The sequence below is a fragment of the Eurytemora carolleeae genome, unplaced genomic scaffold (genome assembly GCF_000591075.1).
Source record: "Eurytemora carolleeae unplaced genomic scaffold, Eaff_2.0 scaffold1418, whole genome shotgun sequence".
Classification (NCBI taxonomy): Eukaryota; Metazoa; Arthropoda; class Copepoda; order Calanoida; family Temoridae; genus Eurytemora; species Eurytemora carolleeae.
The window spans coordinates 27,964-47,769 of record NW_019397304.1 but is presented as its reverse complement, the minus strand read 5'-3'; the positions used below and the strand labels follow the sequence as shown (position 1 = coordinate 47,769).

Genomic DNA, 19,806 nt, shown 5'->3' with positions numbered 1-19,806 from the left:
GCTGGTTGTTATATTGTTCTAATTTGCGAAACAATCACGTTAAAACTTCGTGACTCTTAAAGGGACTGATTAAAGTGGCCTTTTGTAAAAGAAGGTTTATTCCATTTACAGCCGTACCCTTTAATATTTCCTGGATCAACATTATTGGAAATATCATTGTTCTTTAGAGAAAAAGACAATTGAAAGCAATGATATCTTTTTCATTCTTGATGAACATAAATAAGAATCTGTCTTTTTGAAGTTAAAACAAAATATTGAAGTTAGATTGCAATTTTACCATTTTAGTTAAGATTGTTGAAAAATTAGCTAACTTTCCCTTTATTTCTTTTTTTCTTGAATTCATATTTCTGTATATTGTCTAGGTCGTAAAGCAATAAAATGTGAAGACTAAAATAATTAAAATATTACTTCTGTTTATTTAGATTTATATTTTCCCCTTCATTAACTCACTAACTATATATATGGAGAGTATACATAGAATTCATAAATATATATTTGCTAGCTAAAGTGCCTGGAATTTAAAAAAATCGAATTTAAAGGGAGTGCTCGTGAAAAATAAAAGGGGGTATAGGCTTAATGCGATAAAAAAGCGCTTTTGATCGCTACTAATCTTACTTCTATCTGTTGCGTCTATAAGGAGAAAATTGTTAAAGACGTCTCATACAGCCCATACAAATTGAGAAAATTGCAACATACTAAGACCGTAAAAAATCAATTTAATTTCAAACAAATCATTCAGATATTACAACCTATAGTCATCGATCATCTTTCGCCCCATTTGTATATCTATAAAAAAATTTAGCTTGTCTGTTTGTTTGTTTGGGTGTCTGTTTGTGTGTATCCAATAAACGTCAAAACGGCTGAACCGATCGGGCCCAAATTTTTTGTGGGACCTCACGTGACCCCAGGGAAGGTTTATGAATGATAAAAATTTTAAAAAATGTGTTTTAAAGGTTTTTAATTTTGTAAAAAAATTTAAATCCGCATTTAAATGTAAACAAAAAGAAAATGTTCACAATTTAAATAGAAGATGGACACAAAGCGCCCTAAAAACCTAGAAAGAAGGGTGCGAAGCGCCTTGAATTTCTAGTAGGCTGTATTTTATAATATTTTTTAATTAATTTGTTATGAATTTGATTATTTCGCTTGTCCCTTGCGCAACTATCTAAGAATGCCGCGCACCACTCACATTTTTCGAAATCCGTTAAAAACGTTTTCTAAAAAAAGTAAATGTAAAAAAAATAATTAAAAAATATAAACTATAGACAAATGTGGTGAAAGATAATCGATGACAGGGGGAATAAAAATAAAATCATTCTGCTTGACGGGCCTAACCCACAATTCGTAAACTTTTTAAATTCAAACCACAAAAACTAAAATTACAAAATAGATCCCTTCAGAAATAAAAAATAGACAAATCATTAAACAGATATGCCTGTTTAATCCGTGTTTATTCCTTGTTGTGTTTATTCCTTGTTGTGTTTATTCCTTGTTGTGTTTATTCCTTGCTGTGTTTATTCCTTGTTGTATTTATTCCTTGCTGTGTTTATTCCTTGTTGTGTTTATTCCTTGTTGTGTTTTTCGACTTGCTTTTATAGTTCACTATATGCACTATATGCATTCATGACCTTAAAAACCTTTAGACAAGCCTTCAGTTCCCCGCCGGGATAATGGACGCAGGCGGTGTCACCATGGATCTGGTATAAATAGAGATGGTTTGGTTTGAATCTTCAGTCCTGCTTACTCCTCAAGCTTGCAAATATCATTAAATATGAAGTCCGTTGTAAGTATTTATTAATGAATTCATTAACTCATTGAATAAATAATTCATTAAGAAATTAATTTACTGATTGCATTTATTTCACATTCTTTAATTCATTTATATCATTAATGCATTAATTCATTAATTTAATAATGTATGAATACAATAATGCATAAATTCATAATTCATTATTTCATTAATTTATTAATTCCCTGCTTCATTATTAATTTATCCGATAATCCAATTTATTAATTAATTGTAAATTAATTAAGGCTGTTGTTGCTCTGTGTCTATTTGCTGCAGTTGCTGGTGAACCTGATGCCAGTGCTGAACCTGGATATGGTCATCATGCTCTTGCATACCATGGATATGGATATGGTCATCATGCCTATGCTGGATATCCTTATGCCCATGGATATCATAAGAGGTCCGCTGATGCTGATGCTGAGCCCGGATATGGATATGCTTATGGATATCCCAGCCATTATGGATATGCCCATCATGGTTATGCTGCCTACCCTTATGGACACCATCTGATCGGCAAGAGGTCTGCTGATGCTGAACCCACTGCTGATGCTGATGCTGAAGCCCACCATGGGTATGGCTATGCTCCTCTTGCTTACGGATATGCTCACCATGCCTATGCTGCTTACCCTCATGCTTATGGATATCATGCTATTGGCAAGAGGTCTGCTGATGCTGAACCTGGATATGCTTATGGATACCCTTATGCCCATGCTCATGGATATGGATATGGATACCCTTCCAGATACGGATACCTTCATTAATTTATTAAATATTTGTTTTTAGAGTTGAGGAAACTTATCAGAAATGTGAATTTGGTAATTCCTAGTCACAATAAGACTGCCATAATTGTAAATACAAAATAAATTTAAAAAAAAACTAAAGTTACTTTAAAATTGTGGACAATAAACCATGACAGGAATTATAAGAAAGTTGAAAAGAAAAGTTGAAACCTTTGACTGATCATCGATGGCAGAGAACTCAAAAGTGGTGTTAAAATTACAGTATAATTGAAGTGTACACTAGCGTACAGTGTGAACTCATTACAGTAGAAGAAAAACTCCGAATATTGATTGTTCTAGTGCGGTTTACAAAATCGACCGTAAATATAACTATAACTTTTCTCCGACTTGAAACTACACCTACGGTCTACAGTCTCATTTTATAATAAATATACTTTATTTATTAATGAAGAAGGAAACATAAGTACACTGTTTAAAGAAAATACGGACTATCTAGTTTCTTTTATCTTGATAGCAGATAATATTCAATTTTCTTTCTCTCTATTCGTTTATCTATATAATAAAACAAGACACTTGTACATATATATGTTGCCTATATCCGGCCGCCAAATGGCTGGACCGAATTGGCTGATATTTTTTGTGGACACATGGTTACCCCTGGGGGGTAACCGAGGTATGTCACGGGCAACGCCGGACACTTCAACTAGTAAAAAATTGAAAACTTTTTTCTTACCGATCGAGCGAACATTTTGTGTGAGATCTTTAATGAACCCAAGGAAGGTTTAGGAATCCTCAGAATTACAAATAGTTGTATCCAAAACCTTTTGATTTTTGTGAAATTTTAAAAATGACCAAAAAAATATTTTAAAATCCGCGAACTGCATACCTATATGATCCAGCATTATAGCAAGTCATTATAGAAAAATTCTAAATACTCAACACTCAACCCAGATCAAAGGATGTAATTGCAAAGGTGGAACAACAGCATGTCCACTTGACGGTAAATGACAGAATCTCTGATATACAAAGCAATTGTCAAGACTGGTGATGAGAAAGCTGAATACATAGGATTGGCGTCAACAGATTTTAAAACAAGATACAACAACCACAACTCGTCATTCAAGAACAGTAAACAGGAAAACAGCCCAGGACTCACTAATCATGTTTGGGATTTAAAGAGAGAGAACAAACCCTTTGAAATATCATGGTCCATCGCATCTTTGGCAACCCCTTACAAAAAAGAAACCAACAAGTGTCAACTCTGCTTAACTGAGAAAACGCTTATCATCCTGGCAGATAGAACATTATCATTGAATAAAAGACACGAAATTATGTCAAAATGTTGACATAAAAACAAGATGCTTCTAGTAAATGTAGTTTGATAAAGCATGATTTTTTAACATCATGTTTGTTTTATTGTATGTATCTATATGTAACATTAATTTGAAAATTAATTTAACATCTCGTGAAAATCCGCGAAACATCTGTAAGAAATTCTCAAATAATTCATCCTGATGATTGCATAAAAGCATGAAACAATTTGTTTATGAATAAAATGTTATATGAAGATTGTTGCGTTTAAACTGATATAATGTAGATATACATATACTACTCCAAATACAATATATATATAATGTAGGTATACATATACTACTTCATATACATATACATATATACATATAATGTAGGTATACATATACTACTCCATATACAATATACATATATACATATAATGTAGGTATACATTTACTACTCCATATACAATATACATATATATATATATATAGAATCTCAGATTTGCTGCTATCATAATTTTGTATTCCGTATTACGTCTCTCTAACTTCATCAGCCAATGGCAATGCAGTATTCTTGTCACGTGATTTCCGTCTGTATCACGTGACCAATATTCTGCACTGCCATTGGCTGCATTTCTAGTGACGTAATACTGACTATATGTAATAATAGTAAAAGTAACTTAGTTTCTTTTTAAATTTAATCTTTATTTACAATTATGGCAGTCTTATTGTGACTAGGAATTACCAAATTCACATTTCTGATAAGTTTCCTCAACTCTAAAAACAAATATCTAATAAATTAATGAAGGTATCCGTATCTGGAAGGGTATCCATATCCATATCCATGAGCATGGGCATAGGGATATCCATAAGCATATCCATATCCAGGTTCAGCATCAGCAGACCTCTTGCCAAGAGCATGATATCCATAAGCATGAGGGTAAGCAGCATAGGCATGGTGAGCATATCCGTAGGCAAGAGGAGCATATCCATATCCATGGTGGGCTTCAGCATCAGCAGTGGGTTCAGCATCAGCAGACCTCTTGCCGATCAGATGGTGTCCATAAGGGTAGGCAGCATAACCATGATGGGCATATCCATAATGGCTGGGATATCCATAAGCATATCCATATCCGGGCTCAGCATCAGCATCAGCGGACCTCTTATGATATCCATGGGCATAAGGATATCCAGCATAGGCATGATGACCATATCCATATCCATGGTATGCAAGAGCATGATGACCATATCCAGGTTCAGCACTGGCATCAGGTTCACCAGCAACTGCAGCAAATAGACACAGAGCAACAACAGCCTTAATTAATATACAATTAATTAATGAATTGGATTATCGGATAAATTAATAATGAAGCAGGGAATTAATAAATTAATGAAATAATGAATTATAAATTAATGCATATTGTATTAATATACATTATTAAATTAATGAATCAATGCATTTATGAATTAATGAATTAAAGAATGTGAAATAAATGCAATCAGTAAATTAATTTCTTAATGAATTATTTATTCAATGAGTTAATGAATTAATTAATAAATACTTACAACGGACTTCATATTTAATGATATTTGCAAGCTTGAGGAGTAAGCAGGACTGAAGATTCAAACCAAACCATCTCTATTTATACCAGATCGAGGGGGAGGAGCGACGGTAGAGTTTAATAACGTCAGGATTGCGCCTTGAGCGCCGGCTAAGGTGTGACACATGAAAAGGGCAAATGCAGGCAGACGGATACTGCTTGAATAACAAGGCAGGGGTCTTGGCTTAAGTTCAAGTTCACCAGTTTGAAGGCTTGGTTTTTTACTGTGCATCGTGTACTGTCTATGTGTTGTATTTTAATGGGTTTGGTTGAATTATTACAATGCTAGGTTACAAATACATAAATGGATAGATAGATGGATAGAAAGATAGATTGACGTCGAAAGGTCGGGTTACAAGACACCTTTTAACTATATTAATATAGTTACTTATTTGTTTTGTGCTTTCTTATTTTTTCTTTGAAACAAATGTCTACTCTGTACTCATTCTTCTTTTATCTTCTTCTACACACAATCTAAACATATTCTTCTTTTATCTTCTACACTCAATCTAAACATATTCTTCCTTCTTATATATATTCTTCTTTTATCCTCTTCTACACACAATATAAACATATTCTTCCTTCTTATATATATTCTTCTTTTACACAATCTAAACATATTCTTCTTTTATCTTCTACACACAATCTAAACATTTTCTTCCTTCTTATATATATTCTTCTTTTATCCTCTTCTACACACAATATAAACATATTCTTCCTTCTTATATATATTCTTCTTTTATCCTCTTCTACACACAATCAAAACATATTCTTCTTTTATCTTCTACACACAATCTAAACATTTTCTTCCTTCTTATATATATTCTTCTTTTATCCTCTTCTACACTCAATATAAACATATTCTTCCATCTTATATATATATATTCTTCTTTTATCTTCTTCTACACTCAATCTAAACATATTCTTCCTTGTTATATATATATATATATATTCTTCTTTTATCCTCTTCTACACTCAATCTAAACATATTCTTCCATCTTATATATATATATTCTTCTTTTATCTTCTTCTACACTCAATCTAAACATATTCTTCCTTGTTATATATATATATATATATTCTTCTTTTATCCTCTTCTACACTCAATCTAAACATATTCTTCCTTCTTATATATATATTCTTGTTTAATCTTCTTCTAAACATATTCTTCCTTGTTATATACATATCCTTCTTTTATCTTCTTCTAAGCATATTCTTCCTTGTTATATATATATTCTTCTTTTATCTTTTTCGTAGCTTTTTTTTCCTTGTTATATAAATATATTCTTCTTTTTTCTTCTTCTAAACATATTCCTGTTGCTATATATATATATATTCTTCTTTTATCTTCTTCTAAACATACTCTTCCTTGCTATATATATCCTTCTTTTATCTTCTTCTAAACATATTCTTCCTTGTTACATATATATTCATCTTTTATCTTCTTCTAAACATACTCTTCCTTGTTACATATATATTCATCTTTTATCTTCTTCTAAACATACTCTTCCTTGTTATATATATACATTCTTCTTTAGTCTTCTTATAAACATACTCTTCCTGTTATTTATTTCATTTTCATCTTTATTTTCTTTCAGAATTCATAATTTAAATCTATTCTTCTCTAAGTTCATTTTATCTTTTCCTATTTCCTTTTTATTCTTCGTGGTTCTTCCTCCTTTTTATTCTTAATGGTTTTTCCTTCTTTTTATTCTTTATGGTTCTTCCTTCTTTTTATTCTTCATGGTGCATCCTTCTTTTTATTCTTCATGGTTCTTCCTTCTTTTTATTCTTCATGGTTCTTCCTCCTTTTTATTCTTCATTGTTCTTCCTTCTTTTTATTCTTTCATTGTTCTTCCTTCTTTTTATTCTTCATGGTTTTTCCTTCTTTTTATTCTTCATGGTTCTTCCTTCTTTTTATTCTTCATGGTTCTTCCTTCTTTTTATTCTTCATGGTTCTTCCTTCTTCTTATTATTCATGGTTCTTCCTTCTTTTTATTCTTCATGGTTCTTCCTTCTTTTTATTCTTCATGGATCTTCCTTCTTTTTATTCTTCATGGCTCTTCCTTCTTTTTATTCTTCATAGTTCTTCCTTCTTTTTATTCTTCATGGTTCTTCCTCCTTTTTATTCTTCATTGTTCTTCCTTCTTTTTATTCTTCATGGTTCTTCCTTATTTTTATTCTTCATGGTTGTTCCTTCTTTTTATTCCTCATTGTTCTTCCTTCTTTTATTCTTCATGGTTCTTCCTTCTTTTTATTCTTCATGGTTGTTCCTTCTTTTTATTCTTCATTGTTCTTCCTTCTTTTTATTCTTCATGGTTCTTCCTTCTTTTTATTCTTCATGGTTGGTTGTTCCTTCTTTTTATTCTTCATTGTTCTTCCTTCTTTTATTCTTCATGGTTCTTCCTTCTTTTTATTCTTCATGGTTCTTTCTTCTTTTTATTCTTCATTTTTCTTCTTTCTTTTTATTCTTCATGGTTCTTCCATCTTTTTATTCTTTCTATATCCCGTTAATCGTGTGTAGCTTTAAATGCAATCTTCAAGTTTTATGAAAACTTAAACAACTTGCACCCATAGACAAAATAACTAAAGAACGGACCGTAATACCTACCTAACATTACCTATTGAGATTGACCAAAAAAAATTCCAACTTATGGAAGAATAACAAAAAAAAATATATTCTAGCTTTTTTAACACCGACCGTCTTTTTGAGTCATATTTTACTCTCTAATTTAAAATTCGTTCAAAAATCTTATATACATAATTACATACACCCACAAAGGATGAGAATTCAAAGACGACTGTTTTCATTCCGTCTTTTTTCTAACCAAAAGCATTCATCCCAGTAATTATTTCTTATTGAAAAGTTTACCACAAGGTTATAATGCAAGTTATTTCAGAGGTGTACGCACCTTTTGTACTGCGGTAATATAAACACATGACGGATGTCGAAGCCTGACATGGCCAAGGGATTTATCTTTCACATAAAAAATCAATGAAATATTCTGAGCATAGGAAACTATTATGTGAATTATCAAAATTATCAAAATTTAATGCTTATACTAAACGAACACTGATGCATCTATTCTTGTTTACAAATTCCGCCCAGAGAGAACTGGTTTCAATATGTACGCAGAGTATACGTAACAGCAATCAACTTTCCTTGCATTATAACCTTGGTTTACCATATTACATCGCAGACCGTCAGCATACTGTCAAATGACCATAGTACCTTAGAACTAAACTTTCCTTTCTTTTCTAAGAATTTTACCTACCGTACTTCATGTAGTTATAAATTGTAAACTGCAAATTTTATAATCGAGAAATCAATTATCACAAGTTAGTTTAATAAGAAATAATAATTACGATTGATTAAGGATGCTTTTGGACGGCGGAAATCACTTGTTTCTATCATCGCCAGACTATCAAATATACCCTTTAAAACTTATAAACTACAATTGTCCAATATTTACCTTTAGATCGTCATATTCAAATAATTTAAGGTCGTCATTAAAGGCTCATTCGTTGTGGATAACCCTGTACATTATTATCTAAACTATATAAAATGTAGTCCAACAACATAAATATAAAATGGCAATTAAGAAATATATTTGTTTAATTATTTGAATGGGTGAAAATTGGTTCCAAACCCTTTGTTTACCGCGGCCTACGATTTACTAATTAGAATAAAATTGTTTTTCAAAAATCCCTTTAAACTACTATTTTTAAAAAGTCAAAAAAATTGAAGGGATAGTGTCAAAACTGAAAGTGCTATAGTAAAATTAATGCCCCTCCCTTAGTATGCTTTGGATTAATAAAAGTATTATCTTATTTATTATTATTGAAAAAAATAAGGCAAAAAAAAGATGTCAGGAAAATTTTATTTCAAATGTTGTTATATAATATTATTTATAATGTATAGTATAACATAAAAAATTATATAAAATGGAATTTAATATAAAAGAAAACATGAAAGTTTCAATTCTCCAGAAAACTGTGACTTTCGATCACAATTTGACCCTGTAAACATAATTTTTTAGCCTTTTTTCTTATATACTTTTTTCTAATATACTTTTTTATTATATACTTTTTTCTTATATACTTTTTTGTCGGCATATACATTTGAAGGAAAAAGTATAGGCTAAATAAATCCGAGAATAAAAATATTGTTGAATTATAAAATTATAAAACACGCTTGATGTCAAATAGATGAAACCGAATGCTGTTCACTCTGGTTAGCTTTCATATAAGACATTAAGTATTCTTTGTATACTTTTCTAAAATCCTAAAAACTTTAACTTTTATGTTTAAATAATTTTATTAAATAAAATAAAATTCTACAAAATAACAATTTAATTGTGAAATATTATATTCAAATATTTGGAAAATATATATAAGACGGAGAAATAGAATGATCTAATTTGTTAAATTTTTCAAATTCGGAAATTAAACAAGTTTCTATCATCACTAGTGCACTTTGTAAAAAGATGATAAGTTTCGTGTAAATTTGTATCTATATATAAATTTGGCTTGTCTGTTTGTCTGTTTGTATCCAATAAACGTCAAAACGGCTGAACCGATCGGGCCCAAATTTTTGTGGGACATCACGTGACCACAGGGAAGGTTTATGAATGATAGAAATTAAAGGTTTTTAATTTTGTAAAAAAATTTAAATTCTTGAAAATCCGTTAATTTTTTTTTTAAATCCGCAACATTTTTTCTTCTTTGTTTTAAAATGTAAATAAAAATAAAATGTTCACAATTTAAATAGAAGAAGGGCGCGAAGCGCCTGGAATTTCTAGTATCGAATAATTAGCCTATTCTGAAGAAAACTCAGATTCTTTCACGACTGTACAAACTCCAAATTTTTTTATCAAAATTTAAATTTTACCGCTATCATTCTCAGCATTTAGCATATGAACCTCAGAATATATATTCTGAGACTTCAATGAAGGTTTAAGCATAAAAAACGAAATTCACCGTTAAAAAAAATCCGTTCCGTTTTGTTTTGAATTTCTTTTTTCAAAACAGCTTATTTGTTTCGTTAACTGTATAACAATTAACAGTTTTTTCCCTTCGTTAACGGACTTTTCCATTAATGTTCGAAACCTCCGTTCCATTAACAGAACTTTACCTAGTCCTACATATAGCTAGATGATTTTGGTTAAGGCATACAGTATATTTATTTCAGTAAATTAAAGGGAAGATAGGAAATAAAAGAAGGAAGGAGATTTTAGAGAAAAAAGATTGAAACTTCTAAAAAAGGAAAGAAAAACAATGAGCAAGAAAATAGAATTAAATGGAAAAAGGACAGCTCTAAAAATAAGACAAAGGTACAAAATTAGAAGCGTGACATCTTGATATAAAAATTTTTGAAAATCATGAAAAAAATGAAGTACTCGCTTTAGCTTTTTTAATTAACTTTTTAAAGTGCAAAAGGCACAAGAGTTCAAAGCTGTATTTTTATTGATTAATTATAAATGGTTTAAATAGATCCCACGGTTGTGGCCTGCAATACACATATTCAATTATTATCAAAATTATCTTTAGATTGCACGCAATTTCCAGCACAGTGGATAATCAAGTATGAATTAAGTATTTTATTTTTGTGAAAAGGTTTTAATATTAGAAATCATTAGATAGGACAGGACAATATATATCTGTAAACACTAGATAGGACAGAAAAATTTATATCTTTAAATACTAGATTACGCTAAATCTTTTGACAGTTGGATAATGTATGTATTAAAATAATTAAGTAAGTTCATTTAAACTTCATTACCACTGCTGCTGTGAAAAGGAGAATTAATGAGAAATGGATATTATTTAATAGGACCGTAATTTTAAGTGACCTGATCCATGCCAAGATGACAATGCCTGATTTACACTGGTACCCTTTAAACCTTAGTCTTATCAAGTATGAATTAGATATATTCATGTTTTTGTTACTTCAACTGCAAAGTTGACTTGCGCATTTCTTGCTAAAACAAGAAGTAATGACGAAAATCAAAGAAATAAACACTTTTCGAGTCAGAAAAATTACGCTCCACATTGTTTATGAGATTAAGGTTTCAAGGTTTCAAGGTTTCAAGGTTTCAAGGGTACCGTTGTACATCGGGCATTTCCATCTTTGCATGGAGGGTCACTTTAAATTACGCTTAAAGTATCTTTAAGATTATAAAAAGCAATATAATTTTGAATATTAATTGGTTATTAGCAAAATTAGGCTTGTAAATGACGCAAAACGGTTTTTTTTTGACGCATTTTGTGTCCTATCGAACTGGTTACTGGTAAGCTATTAATAACAATTTCCCTGGTCTTTACAATTACACAAAATCTTACAAGTGAAGTGGTATGAAAATGCCAATCAATATCAGCTGGTAACATGCAAGTCAACCCACCTAATTTCTACTTACATTAATTTACATTGGAAAAGCACTGTAAACATAGTAGAGTGTTTGAAAAAAAATGTTTTGTTAAAAATTTCCAGAATTATATTCCTTGATTCAAGGTTTGTTTTTGCTTTCACGAGAGCTGCTTCTCAAAATCAGAATTTAAGGTCTGCTTTATCAGTTTGTCTTATAGTTACATTTTACAAAAAAATCTATTCCCTGATAAAAGGCCAAAATTAAGAAAAAATTGGTTTACATGAGCAGAGCGCTGTTGATCGTATGTTAATATAGTTTGGTGTTTGTTATGATAAAAAGTTTTGCAAAAAATGTTGTAAATAATTTTGTAAAGTTTAGAATCAAAGTCGGAGAATTTAAAGAATGCCAATAAAAATTCTTGCCAGATTTTTAAAGATTCAATATAATTTTTTATCAAGCTTTTTATTTTCTTACAGCATGTTTAACAAATGATGAAATCAATGACGAGATTTGGTATACATCCAAAAATTCGTCGTTTTTAACGACTGAAATTTTCTAATTCTTATATCTTTACATCTTGACGGTGCATAAACCATTGATATTTCAAACTTAGACTTTTTGATCGAATAGAATTCATATTTTGAAGTAACAAAGGTCTACGATATATAAAGTTTAAAAAATTATATTTTGTGGAAAAAAATCATTTTCTTTGTCTAAATGTAGAAATGACAGATTAATTGTTTAACTGAAAACTATGATATACAACGCTTTAAATGTATATAAATGTTTTGCAGAGTTAGATATGTTTCCGAACCAGATGAAGGATTAGAAGTTGCATCTCTTGTATTTTGATCTCTATTACTGTACTGCAGTTCAAGTGCACAGATACCCCCCCCCCTTCATGTTAAGACTAGCTATACGCAAACCAGTTTTTTTGTTGACAAACAAGTGTCGGCTCAGATTAGTTTTTTATTTACAATTGGATTGACATTTAGTCAGTATAGCCATCACCATAGGAACTATCAGAGCTTAATATATGTAATAACATGTGTTCCTTCGACCCAAGGAACTATATACAGGGACGCCCAACTCAGATATACGCAAATTGTGTACTGTATTCTGTGGGAGGAATGTAAACAAACCCAGTGCCCCCACAGAAGTTGAAGGGAAAGGACAACAGCTCTGATATGCTATTACAGTCCAACAAAAAAAGTTAATTTATCAAGTTATAAGAGCGAATACTTATGATTTTAGGCTTATTGGTCAATATGGAAAATAGAATAGCAATGTATTCTTATGCCACTCCTTGGGCCCTTTTCCCTCAAAAATGATGCGTTGCCCCTGAATTCTTTGTTTTGATCTCCTCCCACTGCAGTACACAGATTTGACGCATCAGATATGGCGGTTCCTGGTCTATATATTTCTTGCTTCGACCCGTTAATATCTGCGATCGTGTTGCTGCTGAGTTTTCTATATAAAGAGTAGTAGTGGTCCTCGTCCTAAACCCACGAAACAATGTAGGTAAAATAAAATTGATCATGTTCATGCTTAAAATAATTACTTTATATAATTTAGATCTGTAGTACCTCATACACATCTCTATCTAAGGATTTTGGTTCATTCAAGGCAAGAAATATAATATAACCTCCAATCAAAAATAAAGTGTAATGTCGTTTAGTACCTCCCTCACTAAGCTTTGTTTACATTCTTCAGAGATGGAATTTAAAGAATTTGAGCCGTGGTTTAAATCTGCCAAAACCCGGTTTAAGTTAAGTGCCGGCTTAAATCTTGAAACATTTGATACAATTTTAAGTGGAACCAACCATATTTAAGCCGCGGCTTAAATTTAAACCGTTGCTCAAATTCTTTAAATTCGGCCACAGGACACATTATTTTATGGAAATTTATTTTTTATTTCTTGATTCAAGGTTTGTTTGGCTTGAGATTACTGCAAACAAGACATAAGGAGAAGGTAACATTTATTCGACCTAAATATTACGACTTTGTAACCTCGTTAATCATTCAATTTTGATTTTACACGCAAGCATGAGAACAGTAAATTATCCATTTACATAAAATGAATTTATGAAACTATTGTATATTTTATCTTGCTAAGTCACTTAATCGTAAATATCATAATGAACGTGCTATAAAGTTAAATCAGCTGAACACGTTCGCTATAAAGTTTTGATTGGTTCCCGGATTTTCTCAAAAAAGATTTAGGATATTTCCAAAATATTTTTTTCAATTGAAATGAAAATAAAATTGAAATCAGCTTTATATGTTGACTTCTGACTTGTTTCAAAGCTTATTTGATCCAGAAATAGCCATTGGAATACCATTGGAATACCATTGAAATACCATTGGAATACCATTGGAATACCATTAGAATACCATTAGAATACCATTGGAATACCATTGGAATACCATTGGAATACCATTGGAATACCATTGGAATACCATAGGAATACCATTGGAATATTGGAATATGGCAATTACATTGGAATATTGGAATATGTCAAGTACATTGGAATATTGGAATATGTCAAGTACATTGGAATATTGGAATATGTCAAGTACATTGGAATATTGGAATATGTCAAGTACATTGGAATATATTGGAATATGTCAAGTACATTGGAATATATTGGAATATGTCAAGTACATTGGAATATATTGGAATATGGCAAGTACATTGGAATATATTGGAATATGTCAAGTACATTGGAATATATTGGAATATGGCAAGTACATTGGAATATGGCAAGGACACAAACATTTCATAAAATTACCTATAACACTGTTTGGACTTAAATTTTCTCTATATCTCGAAGGTTCTCGCCTTTTTGGATTATATTTTGTCCCTCGCCACTGCGAACCAAAATAACAGTGTTATAAACATTTTTGTTATAAACATTTTGTTATAAACATTTTGTTATAAACATTTTGTTATAAACATTTTGTTGTTAACATTTTATTATAAACATTTTTGTTGTAAACATTTTGTTGTAAACATTTTTTTATAAACATTTTTTTATAAACATTGTTAATAAACATTTTGTTGTAAACATTTTGTTTTAAACATTTTGTTTTCAACATTAATTGTTCCAAACATTTTGTTATAAACATTTTTTTATAAACATTATGTTATAAACATTTTGTTATAACATTTTGTTATAACATTTTGTTATAAACATTTTGTTATAACATTTTGTTATAAACATTTTGTTATAAACATTTTGTTATAAATATTTTGTTGTAAACATTTTATTATAAACATTTTGTTATAAACATTTTGTGGTAAACATTTTGATATAAACATTTTGTTATAAACATTTTGTTGTAAACATTTTTTTATAAACATTATCTTATAAGCATTTTGTTATAATATTTTGATATAAACNCCCTCATCTGAAAATATTTTTTAACATTTTATAAGACTATACTCAATGCACTCTGTAATACATTCAAACATATCTCTGCTCCCAAGAATACTATTGTAAAGGTTAGCCTATGGGTGTGGACTCTTTTGTGTGGGTTCGGAATATAATGAGTTCATTTTCAACAACTTTTTTAATTCACAATACTTAGAATGTTTGAATAATTATTCCTGATTGATTTATTGATGCATAATTGATTCTAAACAACCAATATTTGAATACTTAAAAGGTGAAAAATCTTCATTTACTGCAATTTTCTTTCTTTCTGAGTATAGAATACAAAAATAGAAACTTGTAAACATGGCGTTATTTATGTGAGTTGTTATTTTTAAAACCTCTTTTAAACAATGACACAGATACTGGTAAATATCGAAATATCGCGGTAAATCTAATATTCTAATATATATCGAAATATCGATGTATGCCTAATATACTAATATATATCGGAATATCACTCTATGCCTAATTTACTAACATATATTTCGAAGTATCGCTGTATGCCTAATATACTTCTAAAGATCAAGGATATACATAGAGCTGGCTGTGTTATCTCTGTAGGGGGTCTCATGTCTCTCATGCATCAAATATCGTCTGCGTACCACAGAAAGAACAGGGTTACAACTTACATGTATGGCAGATCGAGTGTAGAATGTATCATATTGTAGATCGAGTGTAGAATGTATTATGTACTGTAGATAGAGTGTAGAATGTATCATGTACTGTAGATCGAGTGTAGAATGTATCATGTACTGTAGATCTTAAATCAAATGATGTTTTTATTCACCTAATTCATAATAAAGTTTATTTAACAGTTTAAAAAATTCGAAATTGAAATGAATAGTCTAGGGAACATACTGAATTAATGTACCTTACTGCATATAATTTGTGAACATTTACATGATTTGTACACTTTGAACTCCCTTTCAGGCTGAAAGGGACTGAAAAAATTCAAACCGAGAGATTCTTTTAATTCCTCTCTATATATTCTATTCTCTATGTTTAAACCTCTGTCCGAGCAACAATAGATAGTTTATCCATTAGAAATCCGTAAGTAAGTTACTTTATAAAGAAACTATAATGAAAATAATTAGGGAATTGAGTCTTTGCGACAAACTTAACTTTTCTAAAGATATAAAGATATATTAGAAAATTTTATTTTGTAGCAAAGACTCAATTTTTCTTCTTCAAATAGAAAAACATGAATATCTTATTCATTCTTGATCTAACAAAGTTTAAATGAAGAATCCCATGTAATTTTGTCTACAATCCCTTTAAAATTATCTTATTTATATATTGAGTTGTATGTGTGGGAATAGCAAAAAGGTTTCAGGATCGCTATAAAGAGAACCCATCAAATTAGCTCTCTCTCGAGTTGAGTCTTGAGATTCAGGGTTTTTGTAATATTTGATATATTTATCGTACAATATCTGGTTATATTGTGCAATATATTGTACAATATCTGGTTTGTATCTCATGTTAATCAATTAATATTATTAGGTTCAATACAACGTATAAAATAATATCGTTAAATTTGGATTTTTTTAGTTTGGTTTTTATAAAAATAACAACAAAATAAGAAGGGTTTTATATTATTGTAGTACAAAATTGAAAGTTTATTCAATTAAAAAGTCTCATATTTTCAAAAACACGAACGCCTTCCCTGAAATAAATTACTTTTTCATTTTTTGTTTAGTTGTAAAAAATAAGTAGTTGCAAAAAGTCGTAAACGTTTTTTTCACACAATCTTCTTAGAACACTTAACCAAATAATCTCTGAAAGAAACTTAACCTATAACTCGAATTTTAAATCCCTATATGTTTGCAAGTAGTGTTGTAAACTTTTTTATATTTCATACTTTAACACTTCGATCAATTGTAGAATTTACAGTTTGAAATATAAAAAGGTGTAGATATAGCATAATAGCAAGATCAAGACTGATATGAAAAACTTTCTAGACTTGGTCGACTTTAATGTGTCGCCATGCCTTGACCTTTACAATTACCTCCCTTATACGTTAGTGAAGCCCACTATACATTTTAGAACTATAAAGCACTGGTGTTTCAAAAACAATTTGGCAAAATTCCATCCATTTTGTGTGAGAGTTTGCAACTTTTGTGCCTGAGGCAGGCTGCAAAGATATAAGAATTAGATACATTAAGTTTGTTGTTAGAGTTTCCTTTACTTTAACACTTTTTAATTGGAATAAACAACCCCCCCCCCGGCCCCCTCCCCTCCTAAAATAGGGATTAGGACAATGACAAGTCATTCTTTTAGCAACACTAAAAAATGTTTGATATGTCGTAGATTAATAAATGAATATTTAAAGTGTTTAATATTTGATGGGTTATAAAATCTATAGTCAAGGTTTTATTACTTTTCCTTATTATTATCCAGGAATCTGGGAAATAATTGTTAAAATGCAGCATCATGTTATCTGCAATTATTAACATTTTCTGGAGAGAGATTTGAAAGATATAAAAATAACTATTTATAACACTGATATTTTGGTTCGCAGTGGCATTAAGTTTTGGATAGAAATTTTCTTTTTGTCGAGAAGGTTCTCGCTTTTTTAGATTTAATTTTGTTCCGAGCTTTAACAAAGGACAATATATAGTCTGAAAAGTCGAGAACCTTCGAGATATTGAGGAAATTAAAGTCTAAAAACACGTCGTGCCAAAATAATGGTGTTACAGGTAATTCTATGAAACGTTTGTGTACTTGTCTTATTTCAATGGCTATTTCGAGATCAAATAAGCTTTTAAACAAAGCAGAAGTCAAAATATAAAGTTGATTTCAATTTTATTTCATTTCAATTGAAATAAAATATTTTGGAAATATCCTAAATTTTATAGAAAAAATCTTGGAACCAATCAAAACTTTATAGCACACGCGCAATAATGTACAGCTAATTTAACTTTATAGCACGATGATTACTTTATAGCACGTTCATTATGAAATTCACGATGAAGTGAGGAAGAATGTTAAAGTCCACTTTAGTTTTAAAAAAGCATATACTGCATTTGGCCATTTTTTGGCACCATTGAACTTAAAAGTGACATCATTTAATCATACATTAATTTTTCCTAAATCTCTAATTTTAAGCGGAAAACAACACAAAAATACGGACATTAAAATGCTTCTCTGAAAATGTTTCGTTTTTTCCCTCCACCCTTTTTTCTTCATTAAAATTCTAAAACTTGTAGATAGTCTGTAATATTTCAGAAAAGGTACATGAACACATTTTTTTGAGAAACGGGTTTGCTTCTTGGAATAGGACGAAACTATTTTTTTAACACCTTGATAAAAAGTATAAAAAAAAAATGTGAATTATGTGACAAATTTCATTTTCTTTAATTCGATTTTCTTTAACTCAATCATTATCCTAAACTTTCGTTTTCTCGATCTCGTTTTCAAATTGATTAAATTAAATCATTTACGTTTAAATCTAATCAAATGAAATGGTTTTTGAAAGATTCTTTATCAATCTTAATATATTGTAATTCTTAAGCCTGGAGAATTCTAGAAGATTGAAGAATTAGGCTATGGCCGCTACCCATTTTCTATTTCAACTTTTAATCTTTCAGCATTTCTCTTCGTGATGATAAAAATGTAGCTGATTTACCGTTTATTTTTCGTGGATTTTCAATTTTTTTTTGTAATTCTGAGCATTTATAAACCTTCCCACACAACATTTGGGCTCGATCGGTTCAGTCGTTTTGCCAAACAGACAAGAAAAGTAAATATGCATATAAGATGGAGACTTTTGAAAATATTGAGATAAATATTTAAAAATGTTTATCTTTCCTAATGATACATTTGCAAATGAGAGCAATGTCCAAGAAACGATTTAAGAGAATGCATAAAATGCTTCTATGATTTGGATTTAGTAATTTATAAATGGATTTTGTGACTCTGAGTTTTTACCTTTCACTCGCGCGAATGGAGATCAAATATTTTGCAAGAAAAATTAGGATGCTGAAGGTTTCAAAGTATGTACATTTTACAGTGTACACTGTACACGTATGTACATTTCACAGTGTACACGTATCTACATTTCACAGTTTACACGTATGTACATTTCACAGTGTACACGTATGTACATTCACAGTATACATTTATGTACATTTCACAGTGTACACGTGTGTACATTCCACAGTGTACACGTATGTACATTTCACAGTGTACACGTATGTACATTTCACAGTGTACACATATTTATATTCAAAGTGTACACGTATGTACATTCAAAGTGTACACGTATGTAAATTTCTCTGTGTACACGTATCTATATTTCACAGTGTACACGTATGAACATTTCACAGTTTACACGTATGTACATTCACAGTGTACATTTATGTACATTTCACAGTATACAAGTATGTACATTTCACATCTGTTGTATGAGTTATTTTTTAAGCATTAATCTAAATTTTGATATATCAACTTTATATGAAATGGATGAATATCTATAATTTATGATAAGTAACTTTATTTATTCCTTCAGATAGATATACTACTTTTCATAATTATTTCCTGAATATGTATGATAACTAATATATATGCAGAATTGCAA

At 30.1% G+C, this 19,806-nt stretch overlaps 2 protein-coding genes across 2 annotated transcripts; one reads left to right on the top strand and one right to left on the bottom strand.

The window, feature by feature from the left end:
- Positions 1 to 1,672: 1,672 nt before the first annotated feature.
- On the top strand, positions 1,673 to 2,665 carry LOC111713395 (prisilkin-39). Its single transcript, XM_023488243.1, has 2 exons — positions 1,673 to 1,783; positions 2,035 to 2,665. Exons 1-2 carry the CDS (start codon positions 1,772 to 1,774, stop codon positions 2,548 to 2,550), a joined length of 528 nt encoding a protein of 175 aa, XP_023344011.1. The 5' UTR covers positions 1,673 to 1,771; the 3' UTR covers positions 2,551 to 2,665.
- A 1,843-nt stretch (positions 2,666 to 4,508) lies between these two features.
- On the bottom strand, positions 4,509 to 5,501 carry LOC111713394 (prisilkin-39). The gene is made up of 2 exons (XM_023488242.1): positions 5,391 to 5,501; positions 4,509 to 5,139 (listed from the first exon to the last, which is right to left on the bottom strand). Exons 1-2 carry the CDS (start codon positions 5,400 to 5,402, stop codon positions 4,624 to 4,626), a joined length of 528 nt encoding a protein of 175 aa, XP_023344010.1. The 5' UTR covers positions 5,403 to 5,501; the 3' UTR covers positions 4,509 to 4,623.
- Between the last annotated feature and the right edge of the window lie 14,305 nt (positions 5,502 to 19,806).